Genomic DNA, 22,591 nt, shown 5'->3' on the forward strand with positions numbered 1-22,591 from the left:
TGCTTTGTCCACATATTGTTTGAGAAGAATATTCCCGCCTAAAACAACAATGACAGTTTTTATTGTAATTAAAAGTGTCACATAACTTAACAAGCAAGTTACTATGAAGTCGTATCAATCCAACTTCGAAACCTTTTTTGACACTATGAGAGATCTCATAACTAAATTGACAGTTCCAAAAAAAATGAGTCTCCTTGCCACACTAAACGATTGTTCTAATTCTTTTGTGCACAAAACGCTAAACTAAACTGCACTAATTTGACAGGTCAGAAAGTAATAATAATAAGTCTATTTCAATTAACAGTTACACAGTAAATTAAAAAAGTGCAAAATAAGGCAAACATAAGGTAATGTGTATCATGAAACCCAAATTCGATAATACTGCTATAGTGCAAGACTGAGTCGCAGTTATTATCGCGCATCTCTGGAGCGAGAACCATACACTTAAATTAAATCTAGTGAGATGAATAAAAACAAAAACCTAAAAACTTTTTGAATTAAATTCAATTGAAAGCATTGATAAACTCAAATTTTTTTTTTTAGTAGTGTACCCCTTTTTTACAATGTAGAACTTGCATTTTTTTCTGGAAATCATATAACTAATTTTAAAACTGTCAGTTATATTTTATTTAATGATTTGTGTACAATATAATATTTGTGCGCAAACGTAACAGAAAAGGCATTATTGATCATTGGATTTAATAGAGTGTATGTCACTAAGTATATCGTAGACTACCACAGCATAAAACTCTTAAACGTTTAACTCTCAGCGTTTTCACAACTTAAATAAGAAGAGACAACAAGATTTCAATTTTATTTTTTTTACACACCGTCTGTGACTGTTTTTGTGTTAAATGAACTTACATATTTTGCACCAGTTAAACTAGTCAATGGACGGCAAACCTAAGGCTAGAGTATTGCTTTAATGTTTTTTTCTAATAACTATTAAAATTTTAATATTAATTTTCAACTAAAAATTCTACATTAGATTTAGCTTATAAAATAATTTCGCAATAATTAGGTTGACCGTAAATCTCTGAATCGCACTAAATTGACACTTTTAAATACTATACTTTTGACAAATAATGCATATTATTTTTATTAGTTTCGCTTAGAGGTTGTGTGCAATCTTTGATATTACTGTCCTTTAATCTTACAAAACCCTTCTAACTACAGAACGAGAGGCCGATTTATGATCCCCGTTCGTAGAAAAAAATATATAAACATTGTTATATACTATTTTCGAACATAAGTGCCAATTCGAGCTTTTGAAAATTTACGATATAGAAGAGAGAGAAAAGAGAGAAGGAATACAATATTTGCAATAAAAAGAAAATATAGTCTGTACAATAAAACTTTTTCTGAAAGAGAGTTACAATATTTTTGACATTTCGTCTTAGTACATCCATCTGCGTTAAATCGAATGAACACTCGAGTTAAAATTAGTGTAAAAGTTACTTACATTATAAAACAATAATATTGCTGTAGTTTACATATTAAAGAACACGACTGAAAAGATAGATAAGACAATGAAAGTAAATTTGCGTAAAAATCACCAAACTTGAATGAACTGGAAAGAATATATTTAATTATAGAACTGACGGTAATATATGAATTGAACCAAAACCCAATCGTAAAAACTCTCCGGCCACAATAGCGAAAGGGTTAGAGACCCGTTCTGTTATTCGTAATTTCTGGTACAGATAAAAAAATCACAACAATAAAGCTTATTTCTTTGCACACTCATTTCTAAACTACACTAAATTGACAGGTCCAAAAATAGTGTTACGCAACATTATGGAGGGTAGAGGTAAGGAGAGTCATCTGTGTATATGAAAAAGTGTCGTCAAAATGTATTAAATTAGGATGGCGCCACATTTGGATCAGGGTAACTCTTAAAAGAAGCGCCAAATATAAATATTGTTAGAGTAGGCTTGAAAAATAAACAAGGAAGTATGGAGATACAAGGAAGTAAGGTTATATTTACCACAATATTTTGTACAACGTAAGTTGTTGAAATTCTCAATAATTAACTACTTTAGTCGATAATGACATTAAATTTTGTAACTCGGCATACTTCAATTCATCTACGAGTGCTACATTCATACCATACCCTGTGCATCCACCAGCGCCATTGTGGAGGATTTTTGAACTGTTATTTAGCGCAACAACTGGACACTTTTTCAACTTTTCTCCCATATAAGATGACTCTCCTTACCTCTACCCTCCATAACTAAATTGACAGGTCCAAAAATAGTGTTAGGCAACATGCAATATTGTGAAAAAGATAAAAGTTACATAGCTGTCAATTAAGTTCAGATTTTTTTTGACAAAAGAATTAATGTTTACTGCGAGGATGTAAGATAATTAATTATCAGTTATTAGTGGCATATAACTCTCCAGCCCTCAGAATAAAGGTCTACGTTCCATCGATACTGTCACTCTGTGGTTGCCACATCTCACTAATTATAATCGAACTAATTTTATGTAGTCAACGTTTTTTTTGTATATTGATTAAGAATAAAGTATAATCTCTACATATTATGTGCGAATACTACCACTTCTATCATATTTTACCCGACCAAGATACTTTAGCGCTGAAAAGAGTAATCAAACACTTAGCAATGAAATATATAGACCTTGTTGCATTGCATTTAGATTTAAAATAGAACAACAAGAGATGCATGCTATCTCGCTTACAAAATCGCTCAACGTGGAGCGATATTATTGCCAATTTTATTCATACTATAATCTCTCGATATTAATTTTATTATTAAAAATATCTATAAATATTTACATCTTTAAATAATTTAATTTGGAAGTGTTTACATAAATATCATATTATTTCCTTTTACAGACATTAAAAGCAGGCAGAGAATAAGCGCTATGTTATTTTTTTCCCTAATGCTAGTTATATTTTGATCTACGGCCACGATATAGGGCTAGAACCCAGAGCCGAAAGTTTTGTATAATTAAAAAACCTTTTAGCTATCATAGACATAACATTTTTTTGTTCAGTTTAGATACGAAGGTCTTTATCCTTTGTATCTAATCTGGTTTATTTTATTACGAAAATAAGCGATCTAAAATATTTTTAAGATAATTAACAATAATATACGCTGATTTCATATTACGGTGTCAATTCCAATGGTCTTAAAAATCGAATTCGTTATTTCATTAAGTACGTTTCAAAAGCGTCGGACACATTAGAAATATGCAGATGACGTAATCGCTGCAACATTTTATTTGCGATTAATTTAAACCTACGCAAACCATTGTACACTATTATTGCTATCGAAGATTTTTTTTTTTTTAAATCGTAAATAAACAGTGCGGTGACCAGAGGTTTTCAGTTCGGTCCACAGATTCAAGTGAAAATATAGACGTCAACATTAATGTCACTTTATTTTCGAAAAATTGTTAAATACCACGCGTGTCAAAAGTATAATTCGGGCCTCACATTCTAGACTTTATGTCGTAGGGTAAATTTGCTATGTCACGATATATTTTCCGTCTATATTTTTTCTTTAACCTGTGGTTCTTTGTGTAGTTTGGCTAAAACCTAAAGATATGAAGACTAGAGTTTTTTTTTCAGATATGATCCGTGTACATCTTCAGAGTTCAGCCAAACTTTGACTTCTCCGACTCAGATCCTGCCGAGTCTAGGTGTAACCTCTGAAGAGTCAACGCGAAGAGATTTCTGTAAAGATAGACACGATTTTGCTTATTAGCTTTTGAAATAATAACGAACACAAAATAAAAACCACCTCGAGTTTATGTGACCCTGGTACTTTAATTGTAGTAAGGGTATGAAGATCAAAGAGGAGAGGAATGGAGGGTTTTTTTTAATTTGCCTTATCTTATGTTACTCTTTAGAGGTAGGAGGATGATGATACCCCATTGAAAACAACCCCTAAAAATAAGGGAAATTATTAAATGGGGGCAGACGATAGCGAAAAGAAGGAGTATCTGTATGGTGTGATTTATAATTTCTTCAATCCTCCACACCAAACAGATCTTCGGAAATGTACCCTCTAAGCACGTTTCGCTCCGAAACCGGAGCATCCTCAGGAGATGTTGACTTTACAATGGATATATAATTTAGGTTTCTGGAGTAGACGTAGGATTGCAGTAATTATAAATTACACCATACAGATTCTCCTGCCTTCCGCGGAGTATAGCAAATTAAGCTTAATTTTCATAATATATCATGTATTTCCGCAAAGCAACGTCTATATAATAAATACAGAGCAAACAACAGAGCAAAATTTATTATCTACAGTCAAGCGGATTGAAAGGAATAGCTGAGAAAAAAACCCTAATTTGTTGAGATCTACAACAAATTGTCCCCAAGATAAAATTTGTTGAGAACAACAACAAATTGTCCCCAAGATATACATCAAATAAAGACACTAATAATAATAATTTAATCAATGTAATCTTTATTAAATTTTGAAAGCTAATCGACAGTTCGAGCACGTCTGCTCCTAGATTCACAATGGATACTTCGATTTTATGCGGCCCTAGTACTTTGATTTTAGAAGCGGGTAGAAAGTACATAAGAAAATCAGGGAGGGGTAATAGGCAAATGAGATTGTGAAATGGTGATAACAAAAAAAACACCCGGCTAAGTTTGTTGTGGGCTTCTTCTTAGACCAGGACGCGTTTGGAACCCTCGTAGCTTTAGTTTTATGTTTACGAATGTGGTTATCGCCATCATCTCACTACCGTGTAATTCTTATGTACGCATCAAAAGTGCCACCCATGGGCCTACATATTTTGACTTTGACTTTGACTTTGGTATTTCATAGAGGTTATGCTCTATGGGGAATTAAATACCCCTTTACCAAGAAATGGACTTTCTACATAAGAACAAGGGGTATTTCTGGTGGTACCTAAATTTGGTGTAAATCGTCAGTGTGTAACGGTGTCGGACGCTTGATAAAAATGTTGCGTAGTCAGATTAAGATAGAGATTATATTATATTCAGATTACGTCATAATAACATTTTCATTATATATGTTTGGCTTAAACGCTGAACTTATCTTATTATGGTGCTGAAAAAGAATGTTACAAAAATTCTCATGTGTATTCTTACCGATACAAAAATTCTCATGTGTATTCTTACCTAATTGTTGAGTCAATCGACAGATTTACGGCAGTTGGGACATGTCTGCTGCTCCTGGAGCCAGGGCATAATGCACGCCTGGTGGAAGTGGTGCGTGCAGGGTAGAGACATCACCTCCTGATTGCGAAGGATCACTTCGAAGCAGATCGAGCATTCTTCGAGGGACCACGACCGTTCGCGGCTGGAACACGCAAAGAATAGTCTTTCTCAAACATGATTATTTAAACTCTTTTTCTGTACACGACTACACAGTTAGGAAAATAAAGAATAAATAAATAAATATACTACAATAATACACATATCGCCATCTAGCCCCAAAGTAAGCGTAGCTTGTGTTATGGAAACTAAGATAGCTGATGAATATTTTTATGAATATAATACACTCAAATAATTATAAGATACATATAAATTCCCAGACACTGAAAAACAATCATGTTCATCACACAAACATTTTCCAGCTGTGGGAATCGAACCCACGGCAGCCAATACCATCAGAAAGCAGGGTCGCTGGCCACTACGCCAGTCGGCCGTCAAAGAGAAACACAAAGACTGGAGTAGAATACAAAAGGCGGCCTTATCGCTTAGAAGCGATCTCTGCCAGGTAACCTTAGGATTAGAACAAGAGCGAGAACAAATAGCTTGTGTAAAATTATTATATTCAAATAACTACATCCGAATACCTAAACAAAAATTACACAAATAAAAATATATATATGTATGTGATGTAAAAATAAAGTTATATATTTTATAAGCTATAAATAAATACACTACAACAATACACACATCGTCACCTAGCCCCAAAGTAAGCGTAGCTTGTGAGATATGGGTACTAAGATAACTGATGAATATTTTTATGAATAATATACATAAATAAGTAGCAATAAACATATTAACACCCAGACACTGAAAACATTCATGTTCATCACACAAACATTTTCCAGTTGTGGGAATCGAACCGACGACCTTGGACTCAGAAAGCAGGGTCGCTGCCCACTGCGCCACTCGGCCGTCAAGGTGTGTATGTTACTCTACGTCCTTTCAACTAACTCTTGAAAAAAACTGATTGGTTGCATAATTAGTGCGTGAAAGGAGGACAAACAAACAGACATACTTTCGCATTTATAATATCAGTAAGGATTAGTTTGTTAATATAATCTTTAAAACAAAACATTGTTAAGTTAAACATAATTTAACCAAAAACATTTTATCTAACTTAGTTAGTTAGTCAGGTCAAACTATTACTGGCCGACTACACTACAGCGTCCGCAACGCTGGCCAAGTAAGGTTTGGTGGATTTCAGACGCCTTTGACATTATGGAAAACACTCAGGCATGCAGTTTACTCACTCACTCATTCACTATACTTTCCTTAACCGTTAAAACAAGTGATATTAAACTATTCTATTACCGTCTATTTTAATAATATATTTAATATTATTATTATAACAATATATGTAATGTTATTATAATACTTCCAAAAATAACTTCATAAAAAAACAAGTAATAATAGGATTTGATTTTGCAACATATAAAACAGTCTTCCATTTCATATAATGCAAAGCTATTCGTCTATAGATACAAACGTCAGTACGCAATTACGTTTATTTGGATGAAATATTTCTTCTCTGAACCGAATTTGATGGAATTGTTATCGCGTCAAGCTGAACGCACCTATACAAAAAAGTGAGGGAATAAACATAAAAAAATAACTGATTTTTTACTTTATATATCTTACACACAGTGGCGTGCATAGAAGGTATACACAGGGTATGCAGATGATATAAAATGATGAAAATCTCGATTACGTTACGTTACGTTATAAATACTTAACTCTTACAATGCATATCCTTAAGTTTTTATAACTCGTACTGGAGATTTTCATCATTTTATATCATCTGCATACCCTGTGTATACCCTCTATGCAGGCCACTGTGTGTAAGAAGAACCCAAGTACGAGCGGCGCGGCGAGATGTTTCCACCACTGCGTTACGATCATTCACTCAACACAAGAAGATGAAACAAAAAGAATAGAAGAACTTACAAAAACTGCATAATAATGTTGTTTTATCATTTTAACAAAAAAAAATAAGTCAGGCCGTCGTTCTTTTCGTTTCCTTATATTCCCACCTTCACATATATAATATTTATATAAAACCAGTTAGGTATAGTCTAAATATATTACATACATGTAAAATCATGCAAAATACCTTAGAAACATAATGTTTAAAGTTAATATCTAAACAAACAGACTATCACAGGGTAAATTCAACAAACCAATGATAGAATCTTACAAAGCTAGTGATCTTCGAGCATTCCTTTCCAGTGTCCTGTAGAATGAAAAATACTTTAAAAAAAATATATAGGTACGAACATCTTGACAGAGCTTATTTTTTTTTTAATTAATCTTAATTTTTTGTAACTTTGTGGTATTAACATTTATTTACAGTTAGCTTTAAGGGTCTTCACACACCTAAAGTCAAGTTAATTTTTTTTTCCCGTTCAACCGGCTACCTTAGCTTAAAGTTGTAGCAGCGTTTTTAGTGTAAAGTAGATATATTAAATATATACTTTCACCAAAAAAAGCGCGTGCGTGTAACCTTTACGCGCGATTTGAGAAAAACTTTTATTATTATTTATTGATAAAAGAGTAAAATATTCCTGGGACTCCGCCATTTCATTTAATACTCTATTTAAAATTCATTAATATCACTTTTACATTTTATAAATATTTTTAAAATAAAATATACTAAATATACTACACGACAATACACACATCGCCACCTAGCCCCAAAGTAAGCGTAGCTTGTGTTATGGGTAATAAGATGACTGATGAATATTTTTATGAATTATATATACATAAATACTTAGAAAATACATATAAACACCCAGACACTGAAAAACACTTATTGCTCATCACACAAACATTTTCCAGTTGTGGGAATCGAACCCACGGCCTTGGACTCAGAAAGCAGGGTCGCTGCCCACTGCGCCAGTCGGCCGTCGAGTTTTATTTGTTAAATAGAATAATTGAGAGTAGAAAATTTAAGCATAGATCGGAACATGTCAATATAACCTTGTCATCGAATATTATAAACTGTCGCAGTCGTTAGAAAATTTATTAATAATTTATTTATTACAAAAATTACTTTTTTTGCAAAGTTTTTTTCAAAATCTTAAAATATACTTGTTATATTTTGAGATTTTCAAAAAAAACTTTGCAATTTAATTTTTTTTTTTTAACTGTTAAATTTTTGCTATTCATAATCGATCCGTTTGAAAATATTGGAAATAAATAATCCTAATTGATTATTATGTTTGCCACTAGCTGGCGTATTAGTCAAGAAGCGTGGAGTAATGACATATACTTATGACCATTCCGTCAGAAAGAAACTAGCTTTCAATTTTTACTTTATACTAAATTAAATATATTTTGGTCATAGTACAGAAGCCGCGTTTTTTTCGCATGACCTCGCGGTTTATAAATATGTATCAAACTTAACCGGAAACGGAAATCTAACTTACCTTTTATCTAGTCTAGGTGATAATAGTCTATCTATAAAATTGCTTAAAGGACTGGACGTGGGGGGTTCAAAGAGTGGCACGTCCAACGAGATATCCACCTCCCATTCGTTAAATTCAGAGTCATCATCTCGAGTCACTGAATCCATATCGTAATCAGACGTACTACTGGAACTAATACTGGACGTGCTAGTGGAATTATTACTCGTACTATCAGACTGGTCTGATGAATCGTTAAAATTACTAGAATATTCGGAATCACAGCTTATGTCAACGTCTTCGTCGCTGATCCAGTTCCATCTCGAGTTTTCATGAGAGCTATCGTTATCGTTAGTGCTGTCACGTATGCTGTCTTCGTTAATACTCGTGTCACTGGTTGTGTGTGCTGATAATGTGGAGTATGAGTCGGTGGAGCCTCCGTCTCTAGAAGCGATGAAAAATGATGGTGAAAGATGCGAAAGCGATGAAAAAATTATGATGAAAGTTGTGAAAGCGATGAAGAAGTTATGATGAAAGTTGTGCAAGCGATGAAAAAATTATGATTAAAGTTGTGAAAGCAATGAAAAATTGTAACTATTTAAACAGACAAGACTCAATCCATTCAAAGTATATCAGATATTTTACTAGATTCATTACGGAGAGTGGTGAAGCGGTGATAGCCTAGCGGGTAAGGTTTTGGCTTCCCTATCAAGGGTACAGAGTTCGATCCCCGGCACGCATCCTCAATCTTTTGGAGTTATGTGCGTTTTCAATATATCAATATGCGTTTTCAATCCCTACTTCCCTACTTAATATTATAAATGTGAATGTAAGTTTGTTTGTTACGCTTTAACACAAAAACTACTGAACCGATCATCATGAAACTATGTACACATATTCCTGAAGGTATTAGAAGTAATATAGGATGCTTTTTATCCCGAAATTAAGCTCAGTTCTTTTGGGAGAGGAGACGACATAACGCCGTCAAATGATAACCGATTTTAATAATTACTTCTAAAAATTTCAGTAGAATTACACCTAAATTGAATGCCACATGTCTTTCGAAAAACAAAAACAAACGCAGACGAAGTCGCGGGCAACAGCTGGTATATTAATATAACTTGCTTTAACGGTGAAAGAAAACATCGCGAAGATGCATGCCTCGTGTTCTGCACTACTCATGTTCTTGAAAAGTTTACCAGTCTGCATTTGGCCAGTGCCCAGCGTGGTGGACTACATAATATATTTTAGACATATTTCTGGTTCTTATAAATAAATTTCAGGATAATCTCAATTCCTTCGTCATTGAAGTCGACAACCACCCATATTCTTCATATTGAACTTGCCAATAATTTTCTCATTTATGTGTGGGATAGAATTTTTTATTCTGAAGTCCTTGATTGACCATGTTACTCCCTCAATATGAATATCAAATTAAATGAGCTAGAATTGCTTTAATTATGGGAGTGGAAGCGGGAGAGCGATTGGCAGTGGATGTGGGTATGGCTGTGGGAGTGGCAGTGAATGAGGCATTGTGTGTGGGTGTGGCTATGGATGGGGGATTGGCTGTGGGAGTGTCTGTGAGTGTGGCTGGGGTATTATTATTATTATTATTATTATAACTCTTTATTTGTACACCACATTAAGAATTATACAAGAAAAAAAAGAAACATAAAAATAGAAGTACAATACAAAAGGCGGCGGAGGTAGTGTCTGTGCTTTGGCTGTGGGAGCAGCTTCGTTAATGGTAGTGGTTCTAATGTCAATGTCAGTAACTTGAAGCACTTTTTTTTGTTTCTACAACAATTCACACATCGTCATCTAGCCACAAAGTAAGCGTAGCTTGTGTTATGGGTATTAAAGCAGACTAATGGATATTTTTTAATGAATAACACCCAGACACTGAAAACACTCATGTGCGTCACACAAACATTTGGACTCAGAAAGCAGGGTTGCTGCCCACTGCGCCAATCGGCCCTCAAACGGTTCTGTCATATATAAGTATCTACCTCATTTGTATACCTTTTCTTAACAAAAGTAAAACCAAGTGGGTAGTTTAATTATTACATGTATAGACTGTCAAGTTTTGCTACCTAGCTCAATAAATGTGTTACTATCCAATATCATATTATTATCTATAAGAAATTTTAATAAACGTGGAAGAAAAATGCGGGCAGCAGCTAATGTACCATTAACACAATTAAGTTTTGTGCAATCTCGGTTGTAGTTGTCTCGGATTAGTCATTCCTTTTTTGTACTCGTTTGCTACAGTTCTTACATTAATAAAGTTTTTAATAACGCCTTGAAGAAAATGTATGAGGCAAAAGCGTTTAATAAAACCAGTTTCATTAAGGTCACTGGATACCTGTTCATTTCCTTTAGTCTTTATAATGTAAACAATCTTTCCTATATTTAGAGTGCAGCTATAAAAAATACTTAAAATTTTAATAATATAAGGGGCTCTCATACAACAGAGCATGATTAAAGGTCAACTGCTTGTCGGATACCGGCACAAAGGTTTAGTATCATTACCTTTCATCGTTGTGAACCCATTACGGGCCCACTACGTTGCACAGGTCACCGCTCAGAATGATAACGGTTTAGGCCGTAGTCTACCAGGCTGGCCAAGTCTGGATTGGTAGTTTTTCCACACCGTTGAGAATATTATGGAGAACTCTCAGGCAAGAAGGTTTTCTCTTGATGTTTTCCTTCACCGTTAAAGCAAGTGATATTTAAATTGCTTAAATTAAAACGTACATAACTCCGTAAAGTCAGTGGTGTGAGCCACAGACTTCACAGAGGAAAGCTGAAGCCTTACCCACTAGGCTACCACTGCTATCTACAAAAACATTTTTAAAAAATGATGTCTGTTGTATGGGAGGCTCCCATACAACAGAGATCTAGTTTTAGTTACTAGTTCTAGTTTTTTTACTACGACAATACACACCTCGCTATCTAGCCCCAAAGTAAGAGTAGCTTGTGTTATGGGTACTAAGATGACTAATGATTATTTTTATGAATAATACACTATACTTATAATAATATACTTATAATATAAAGATAAATACCTAGACACTGAAAAACATTTATGTTCATAACACAAACATTTTCCGGTTGTAAGAATCGAACCCACGGCCTTGAACTCAAAAAGCAGGGTCGCTGCCCACTGCGCCAGTCGGCCGTCTAACTGCCTGCCTGCAGCCTGGTATCCTAGTAAAAGGCTCTCGTTTTACCCTTTGGGTACCGAACACATTCTTTTTTTGACTTATTTGATGTTGAAATTCCAGATCGTAACTGGAGCTAAATTTTTCTATTATATAATGACCTTTCCGAGCGCCATATTTCTTGAGGCTACTTACAAGGTCTGAGGAGACTCGCAGCTCCATTCCTGCGAAGTGGCACCTTCGTTCGCAGGGTTTTCGGGCCGCTTGCTAAAGAAGTAGTACAAGGCAGCCCCTACGCCAACACCTATCGCCGCGGCCGCCAAACCGAGGCCGCGACTTGGGCATCCATTCTTCTGTCGGTCCTCTTCGCGTAAACTCATGTTTTTCTACTTATTTCCGAATTGCGTTTCAAATTCCGATCTCTTTTTCGATTCCGGAACGAATATTTTTATTTTTGTGACTTTGACAGGTGGATGTTTAAAAGGACGGTTGGTTGTTTTTATTTATTTGTTTCACGGAACTGGTTTCTAGCCCATTTGAGCCTAAATTTGTCTGTGGCAACATAGTGTTTGCATCCTCTTTGGCTTACACAACATAAGTCAGTGTCAACTTCGTGACAACTTTTAACTACACTACAAGTAGTTTTTGACTGCGATCTGACCTGCAGGTAAGTCATGATGCAGTCTCATACAGTGTCGGTTTAACCTGTTAGGGGTACGGCTGATATATTAAACCCCTAATTAAGGTCCAGTGTCCACGTGTCATCGTACCGAAACGCTAAATTGCTTAGCGGCACCTCTTTGTCAGTAGAGTAGTAGCTAGATACGGCTGAAGCCTCAAACCAGACCAGACCAGAGAAAGATCAAAAATTATAAATTCCCAAAATCAATCCATCAAACTCGGATCCGGGACCTCCCTCTTAAACACTAAACACTACGCTCACCACTGCGCCGGCGCGCCGTGAGGTCGTCAAAAATCAGGATGTCAGATAGTAAGTACTCTTTAGCTTAGCGTTACTGTACAGGTTTGAAAACTTTGACAATGCACGAAATCAGTAAGGTATCAAGGGTCGGCGGCTTTTTGTATATACTCCTGGATAACCAGCAAAGTGATTCCAAAAAAAAAGCAGCATTCCAATCCAATGAGCATTTTGCAAAAGAACTAATAATAATTATCCTTGATATTATCTTTATCATAACTAAAGGTACTTGTTTAAATTTATCATTTAGAAGTGAATAGAATTGATAGAATCAAGAAAATAATAAATAATCGCTGATAGTGCGATCAAGCTTTATGTAAAATGTTAGTCTATGATTATTATATATTGACTTTTATAATCCATAATATAGTCTGTGACATGTTCTTACCAGAATCCCTTCTATTTTAGGGGAATTACGCACATACATTCCAAAAGATAGAGTAATTAAGATTAATGAAAATAATTTTGCACTTATATTTGTATTACTTAATTTTCAACGCCCGCGGTTCTTATCATCATTTTATTGATGTAAGTAGTCACGATTTAGAGCTCAATTGTTACTGACGATTGTTAAATCAATACCTATGTTGGTATTTTTATGGAAAATACGTAACTAAGTAACATAAAATAATGTTAAATAGTACATGAAATAAATATTTATTAGTTGAAGTTACATAAAAATCTCTTAACGTGTTGCAGGCACTTTACCTAAAAAAAGTAATATAATTAATTATTTCTTTGTGTGGTAAGTACCCTCATTGTTTCATATCCTAAACGACCTATTGTCTACGAACCTACACCGCATAGGTATGTATAAAATTCGAATATTAAACAATACCTATGACATTTATTTAGTTACAATTTGAATTTCGAAACGGAATTTCCTCGGACTTTTGATCAGTGTTTTTGAATTATTTCTTTGTGTTATTTTCTGAGTTATGCTATTATTTGAATAAATAACCATTGTAAATGAGTATTTGCTGCCCATTTACAATCAATTTGTACAGAAAATGTAAAGAAATCACATAAAGATGGCTAAAACTAACTAAAACATCGTGCGGGTAGCGATAAAAATACAACGAAATTCACAAATTCAGTACCAGTGCCATTCCCACAGTAGCTAGCCGCCTATATAGGCAAGTTCTTCAAAATAATTTAGTGTACATTTTAAACTTTTATATTATTTTAAAATAACTCACCCATACAGACAGCCAACCATTATTAGAGCGACACTAACAATAACACAAAAAATGCACAATACAAACAACACCAATTTACAACAACGAAACGACCCAAACCAAACACCACCAAAACGAGTTTATGATAAATTTAAAGAAAAATATGAAAAAAACCGCCATGCACGAAGCCTCCCGCCTATTTCACCGGGGTCTTTATTTTGTTTTTTTTTTTTAATTAATTTTAAGGCTATGGAATCTTAAGCCCTTTCTAAAAAAACTTTATAATTCAGCTTCAATTAAATAATATTTTCTTCAAAACAGTAAGAACAACATAAAATAATATCAAAGTCAATATTCGTAACTTTTCTAAAACCTGTAAATTTTTAGCATAGCCTAAAAAGGGAGACAAAAGTATTATTCTTTGTTTTTACTTTTTTACAGATTAAATTTTAAAATATGGTGACTATGTCAAAGGAACAGCTAGCCTATTTTGTATCTCAGTTAAAACCTAATTAAGCTAGCCACTGTGGAAAGTTTCCACCAAATAACCTGTTCAATTCACTACAATATTTTGAATTCTCAAAGTTAAGATTCCAGATTAAGTTGGCAGATACAATTACTTTATGTAGGAATAATAATGGTTTTAGCGTTATTTGATGGCAACTTTCAATGTAATATAGGTACATTATTCTACTAGTTGAGACCTTTCATTTGAGAATTGAATGGGAATTAAAAAAAATAATAATTAATTCGCCATTTTGTGATTACGGCCATGTTGGATTTAAAATGTGGTCGCCGCCAAAAATGGCGGTTTACATATTTTTTCACAATGGTATCAAATGAAAAATATTGGACTAGAGGAATACTATAAACTACTTACAACAAATTTAAAATCCAAGAGGCTGCCACCATAAAATCGTGAATCTATTTTTTTTTTTACCTTGCCTTAATATGGGTGTCAAACAAAAGGGCTCTACTAGTAGAATTCTGTTATCGTTATTTAAAGTCAGGGGTTTTAAACATTTTTATTTTTTACACAGATTAAAAATGGAGACTGTGGCAAAGGGACTGGTATTCGGGTTGGGAGTGGCGATAGCACTGGTTGCGGTAGCGGTCGACTGGTGGCGGCACCGGAATATACCCGAGCCGCAGACTGTATACGGCCAACGCGCTCCACGCAGAAATACCTAAACTGTTTACATGAAATACGTAAGAAATAGTCGCCATCACAGAATTAAGTACATAAAGAACCCTCCTTTAGCCATTATTGCATGCAGTGCAACAAAGTTGCAAGTTTGACGGCCGACTGGCGCATATGGCAGCGAGCCTGCTTTCTGAGTCCAAAGCTGTGGATTCCCAGTACTGGAAAATGTTTGTGTGATGAACATAAATGTTTTTCAGTGTCTGGGTGTCCATGTATATTACAAGTATTTATGTATATTATTCATATAATATTCATCAGTCATCTTACGCTACGCTTACTTTGGGGCTAGATGGCGATGCGTGTATTGTCGTAGTATATTTATTTTATATTTATTTAGTGCATTGTGTTCAAAAACAGAGAAATTGCCCAGCGCACGTCTCACTTGACACCCGCGGCTCGTTGCTATATATGTATCCCATTCTTCCCATTTTATGCTTACCTTTTAGAACATTAGAGGTAAAATAATTCGAGAAATACTAATAAGTCGAGTAATTTTTGATGCTTCAATATTAGTCGTGTACACGGTTTCTGTACGTCGTTGTATCCAAAGAGTAAACGGGACCATATTACTAAGACTCCGTTGTCCGGATCTACCCGTCTGTCGTTAAACGTGACGGTTACACAGCTGACATTTTCACAGATGGATCTTTTGCCGCTATAACAACAAATAATAAAAAACATAATTTATTATACAGATAAACTGGTGTCTGGGTAGACACTGAAAAACATGTTCATCACACAAACATTCTCCAGTTTTGGGAATCGAACCCACAGCTTTGGACTCAGAAAGCAGGGTCGTTGCCGCCAAATCGTATAGGTTTAATCTTATACAAATATACAACGTGTAAATGAAAACCGAAATAATACTTCACAGTCTTTAGAGGTACATTATGTACTGTCTCTGAGACTTATCTGTGAAACCGAAAACCTAATAGTTTTTGAGGAAACCACTGCATTAGTTTCACTGAAATATTAATTTAGAGACAGCCCTCATTGCATGCAAAATTAAAAATAGCGTGACCGGCTGCCGATGGGCAGAAGACAATGATATCTCCGGGGAAAGGATATAAATTTATCTTCTCCGACAGCTTTATCAATTTCTGACGTCATCCGGACGTGGATCCTTACCACGGTCACGGGGGCGATCGGACTAAACTATGACCGATTACCATTGGACTAGACAGTACCAATTCGCGGACGATACTTGCATCATCTTTGCTGGTCGGGACCCTGACAAGATCTGTGAAGCATTGCAGATGGATTTTAACACCCTGACCATGTGGTGTCACGATGCGGGCTTAGTTCTTAATGTGAAAAAAACCAAACTGATTCATATTAGATCACCATATCTAAAATTCATTCCCTTTAAAAATATTATAGCTCACGATCATGCTTGTCTACACAGTGTAAATTATAATTCATGTAAGTGCCCTTCGATTGAGCTAGTCGACCGATATACCTATCTTGGTCTTACTATTGACTGCAAATTCAACTGGAGTTTCCACATAGACTACGTATGTAATAAACTGAGGCAATTTCTCGCAAATATAACTATTTTAAATCGACGGATACCATTTAAAATCAAATTAATGCTATATAACTCGTTCGCTCTTACTTACGTACAATATGGTCTCAGTAGCAACGGTCGTACTTATAAAACTTATCTCAATAACATATATAGCTTACAGTTAAGAATTTTAAAAGCTATTGTCTCCCATTCCATTAAATCTAAATACGACGGTAATGATCTAGGGCTTTTTAATCATTGTAAAACATTACCTGTTCAGGAACAGTTTAAATATACTTTATTGAAAAATGAGTTCTTTAATAAGAAGATACTCCGGAAAAATGAACATCCTGTACATACGCGGACGATGACTGCCAACCGCATGCTCATTACGCGCGCTAACAATACATACGGTGAGCGTACGACCGCCTTTTTGGTTCCGCGATTCATGAACGAACTACCTTCAACGTTGATCCAAAATGTAAATATTAAAAACATTAAGCGTAAACTCAAAGAATACTTTTTAGCGAAGTTAGTTGGCTGACTCTTTTGTATCTCGTATAGTTTATATGTATTATTTTGGTACTTACTACTATTAAAAATTAAAATTGACAGTCTTACTTGGTTCCTATCGTTCTACAATGTAGCAGTATGTTTTTCCCACAGCTGGTTTTATTCTTCTAATTAACACCTTAGGTAATCGTTGCAGATAGGCACCGAGGACAAACCTCTGCGGTTTTTTCGGTGTTTTTATACTAACCATTTTATTGTAATTGCTTTATTTGATAAATAAATAAAAAAAAAAAAAAAAAATGATTAGTCCAAAAGTCCACCACTCAGATTAACGTCGAACCGAGCCGAGGTCCGAGTCCTCGCAGGAGGCACCCTCGGGTCGACGTCTCCCACTCTCCCCCACCGATGTCGTCGAGCCCTGGGGCTCTTCTCATGGCGAGCTCTCGCGCTCGCCCCGCTCCCCCGGTGACGCCGTAGCAACCCCTCAGGTGGTTATCGGCAAGTGTCCTTCCGAAAAAGCAAAAAAGCTTTATCAACTCTCAGAGCACTGGCGCACGAGGGGAAACAATATCCAAATAATATATATGGAGTAAACGGGGGTAAACTTCTCTTATTCCATGTTCCAGTGATTTAGCAGGCGGGCACGGTAATTATTTCCCTTTTCAGGGTATACAATCGGGTGATATCATTTTTATCTCCCGCCCGTGCTAGCTTTGCCGTCACTTTGTTAGGCACGCGTCGCGTAGGGTAGGTACTATGCTCGTGTCGGTCTTTATCTTCAATAGGGTTGTCATAAGTAATCACTTAAAATGTTTTGAATTCGTTTGTATGGAAAAATAAATATGCTTTTATTGATTTAATATTTTTTGATGAAATATGCATCCTTCAACATTATTTTGTAATTCAGTTACATGTCGTATAATACTGAAGAGTTTGTTTATTTGTTTGTTTACTTGAACGCGATTATCTCGGGAGCTACTGGTTAAATTTGCAAAACTCGTTCAATGTTGGATAGCCCATTTATCGACGACGGCTTTATGTATCACGCTCAGAACAATAGGAGCATAGCACCAATGAAGAACATTTTTTAGACAAAAAAAAAAACGATTTGGTTACACAACTAAAAAGCAAGAACTAAATATTTTGTACAACATTTTTAAGTCGGTGCCAAGTAAAATGTAGAAAGTTACTGCGTATAGATCATATACTTCGTATACCTTTTTATATAGAAGTAAGGAAAGTACCAGTAGTTACTACATTTTACTTGGATTTCTGATTTATCATGGGACCGCCTTCGCCTTCTTACCAACAAAAACAGAATCATCAAAATCGGTTCATAAACGACGAAGTTATCTGCGAACAAACATAAAAAAGTACGTGCGAATATACGATCGAATTGAGATACCTCCTTTTTTGAAGTCGGTAAAGATTGTTTTAAAATCATGTATCACAAAGTTGTTCACCTTTAAAAGTTCTAAAAAAAAATCCCCTACAGCATATGTCTACCTTTTAAGGTTGACGCGGACGAAATGGAGTTAATTTTATTTTTATTTCTTTTCAGGTTTACCAACCGTATATGGGACACATCTCAATGTATAAGCAATATTAAGCAATATAATTTTAATAGTATTTTGATAATTTTATTTGGATCTTTTTTTAAAATGACGTAGCTCAGTGTACCTTAATTTAAATATATGAATGAATGAATGAATATACTTTTATTGCACACCACAAAAAGTACATAGAACAAAAACAAAACAACGTATACAATTTGGCGGCATTATCGCTATCGCACATAGCGATAAGGCCTCCAAATTGTGATAATATACTAAGTATCTTATTGGTTTATCTAATTTAATAAACTTCACTGGTTGTGTAAAGGTTTTTAATTTATTTTTTTATTTTTATTATTTTTTATTTTTTATTTATTTATCAAATAAAACAATAACATTAAAATGGTTGTATAAAAGCACCGAAAAAACCGCAGAGGTTTGACCTCGGTGCCTATCTGCAACGATTACCTTACGTGTTAATTACAAGAATAAAACCAGCTGTGGGAGTGGGAAAAACTTACTGCTACATTGTAGAACGATAGAAACTAAGTAAGCCTGTAAATTTTAATTTTTAAAATCCGTGTCAATTAAAGTATACCCAGAGGCGTGCACAGGATATGCAGGAAGCGGGTACATGGCATAAAATGGAGAAATTCCCCTCCGGTACAAGTTATACAAAATAATATGGGTAGGCAGTGCTTTTGTGCATGAAGTGCTTGCCACTGAGTATACCCACATCAAAAATCATCTACCTTCATACCTTGCTAACTAAACTGATAATCTGACTTAAGATCATGTCGTATGCTGACACTGAACATGCAATTCCACAAGACTAAGTTTTATAAGCTTTCCTTCACAGTGCAGGATATCGAATTGTGGAATGCTCTCCCTACGAACATACGAAAGGCAAAATCGCTTGATATGTTTAAAAATGCAGTTAAATCTTATTATCCTGCGCAATAAGACGACTGTTTTTTTTCTATCTATTCATTAAAATAGCTTATCATAATACTCTTATATATTAGTTTGTTATTTTTATATTTATTTTACATATACATGTTTTTTTTTTATTTGTGTATATTTTGATTATATATTCGTATGTAGTTATTTGAATGTATGTAGTTTTATAATAATTTTACACCACCTATCTTTTATTTTTTTTATTTATATTCTTATTCTAACACTATCATTACAGAATACTTAAACCTAATGCGATAGTGTAGATTTGTTTGTTCTTGCTCTTGTTGTCCTAATCCTAAGGTTGCCTGGCAGAGATTTTTCCTAACTGTGTAGTGGTGTACAAATAAAGAGTTTAAATAAATAATCCTTCGGCGGCGTGTGATGACGGCAGATCAGAAGGCAGTTGTCACCACCCCTCTCCCGGGGGTGTCCTTCCGTGACCAGTTTAAAGAAATAGGTATACTTACGTTAGCCTCACAATATATTAATAACTATATAGTATTTGTAGGACAACATATTAGTCTATATAAACAAAAAGAGGATTTAAACAGTTGACTTTGACTTACAGGAAATAGTCATAAATTAGTGGCATCTGCATATCGTTAGCGAAAGGTGCAAAGGTAATTTGTGGGATTGAGTATACGCTTTTATAATATGATTCCTAAGGTAATTTTGGACCTACCAATGCATACGTTTAAAGAATGTGTTAAAACACACTTATTACAGCGAGGTTATTAAACAATCGATGAATTTCTAAATGACAAGTTTGCTTGGAAGCATCCGGCTCCGCTTTCATCTCTCACAAGATAGAAAAATTAATTTTACAGTGTAAAAAAATAATTGTTGATATTGGAAAAGTGGAGTGAGTTTCTTGCCGGCTTTTTTCTCGGTAGAATCTGCATTCCGAACCGGTGGTAGCCACTACAAACAGACAGACTTGACGTTTCAAAAGTGCTTATATTAGGCCTACTTGAAATAAATGAATTTTGAATTCGGAATTTGTCGTACGAGGCGACTAAGGGAGCGGCCAGCAGCGTTCTCCATGCAACTTCTACCATCTACTGCGATCACTAACCCGTCTGCCCAGCGTGGTGAAACCCTGGGAGGGTTAAGAGGGGACCAGCAGCTGTTATATGAGAGTTGATGAAGAAAATATATGTTAAATTCAAATTTTCTCTATCCATGTAGGCCTATCACAGGCACTTATGAAGCGTTCACACATTTATTTATTTTTATTTCATTAGATATACCAACGATACACTGTATTATAATCAATCATTTTACATTATAGTTTATTGTCTGAGTACAGTTATCACTTACAGGTATACACAACATTGAAGTAAGTCCGGTTAAAAATAATTAAATTAAGTCAAAAGCAAAAATAGTAAGAATAAAAGAATTAATATTAAACAAATGAAAATAATGATTCGAATTGAAATAAAAAAAAATATTTGAAACAATTATCAGCTGTATTAGAACCTATTGGTTTGGCGCGGAGCGATGGCAAGAGACCTGATGGTATGACGCTCATACCTTGGAGGCTTGGAAGGTCACTTCTGTGGGATGCAACTTGTGTTGATACCCTAGCTGCATCACACATCCAGGCCACTTCGTCAATGGTAGGTGCGGCTGCTTCCAGTGCCGAGCAGGCCAAGAGGCGTAAATATGAAAACCTGGATAGCAGCTTCATTTTTGTGCCTTTTGGTGTAGAGACTTTGGGACCGTGGGGTCCGGAGGCAAGAGCCCTTTTCAAAGAATTATCGAAAAGGGTTATCGAGTCTACCGGTGATCCTAGAGCGGGCAGTTACCTTGGCCAACGAATTAGTTTGGCCATCCAGAGGGGAAATGCTGCCAGCATCTTAGGAACTGTGCCTCGCTGCGGTGGTTTCGAGGACGTTTTAGATTTTATTTAGTTTTTAAATAGTTTATTTTAGGTTATAGTTATGTATTAATGAAACAATTAAAAAAAAAATTGAAAAATATTACTCAAAGTCAAAGTCAAAAATTTCTTTATTCAAGTAAAAGCCATTTCAAGCCATAGCCAAAGCCAAAGGCCCATAGGTGGCACTTTTGATGCGTACATAAGAATTACACGGTAGTGAGATGATGGCGATAACCACATTCGTAAACTTAAAACTAAAGCTACGAGGGTCCCAAACGCGTCCTGGTCTAAGAAGAAGCCCACAAAAAACTTAGCCGGGTGTTTTTTTTTGTTATCACCATCTCACAATGTCATTTTAAATTATTAGAAGAGCAACCTGGTTAGAGCAATAATTTACACCCAAGCTTTTTTATCGTTTACGTAGTCCTTTATACTATAATAGGACTTTTCTATAAGCTTACGTTTAATACAAACTTTGAACTTTTTAAGAGACATCTCCAAGATGTCAATTGGTAGTTTATTGTAGAATTGTATGCAATTTTCTATAAACGAATTATGAATTTTATGTAACCTAGTATATTGCACTGTAAGTTTATTCTTACTTCTAATGTTAAAATTATTGCAGTCACATTTTTTCTTAAATTTAGAAATGTTTTTATGAACGTACATTAAATTTTCAAATATGTACTGACTATACACTGTCATTATTTTAAAATCTTTTAATTTATCTCTCAATGACTCTCTCGGACCCATTTTGTAGATAGAACGAACGGCCCTCTTCTGCAGCACGAAAATAGTGCTAATATCAGCAGCATTACCAAAGAAAAATTCAATATGACATAATGCTGTGAAAGTAACTAAAATTTACCAGTCTAGCAGTTTCTACGTCGGTCATATGGCGTATCTTCTTTACCGCAAGTTAAATTAATACTGTAAGTTTAATTTCGCCTTACATTTATGTTTACATAATTGTAAGGGGATGGTCATATCTTCGTTCGCCAACTTAAAAAAGCTGCGATGGTTCCA

At 34.9% G+C, this 22,591-nt stretch overlaps 1 protein-coding gene and 1 long non-coding RNA gene across 2 annotated transcripts; one reads left to right on the forward strand and one right to left on the reverse strand.

Annotated features, from left to right (window-relative positions):
• Positions 1–2,145: 2,145 nt before the first annotated feature.
• LOC120635344 (lisH domain-containing protein C1711.05-like) lies at positions 2,146–12,270 on the reverse strand. Its single transcript, XM_039906322.1, has 5 exons — positions 11,985–12,270; positions 8,650–9,069; positions 7,419–7,454; positions 5,129–5,309; positions 2,146–3,700 (listed from the first exon to the last, which is right to left on the reverse strand). The coding sequence occupies exons 1-4, from the start codon at positions 12,167–12,169 to the stop codon at positions 5,141–5,143; spliced, it is 810 nt and encodes a 269-aa protein (XP_039762256.1). The 5' UTR covers positions 12,170–12,270; the 3' UTR covers positions 2,146–3,700; positions 5,129–5,140.
• Positions 12,271–13,147: 877 nt separating this feature from the next.
• Positions 13,148–18,813, forward strand: LOC120635489. Its single transcript, XR_005659287.1, has 3 exons — positions 13,148–13,296; positions 14,987–15,155; positions 18,732–18,813. It is a non-coding gene; the product is annotated as an uncharacterized LOC120635489 (long non-coding RNA).
• Positions 18,814–22,591: the final 3,778 nt, after the last annotated feature.

This window comes from Pararge aegeria, chromosome 26 (genome assembly GCF_905163445.1).
Source record: "Pararge aegeria chromosome 26, ilParAegt1.1, whole genome shotgun sequence".
In the NCBI taxonomy this organism is placed as follows: domain Eukaryota; kingdom Metazoa; phylum Arthropoda; class Insecta; order Lepidoptera; family Nymphalidae; genus Pararge; species Pararge aegeria.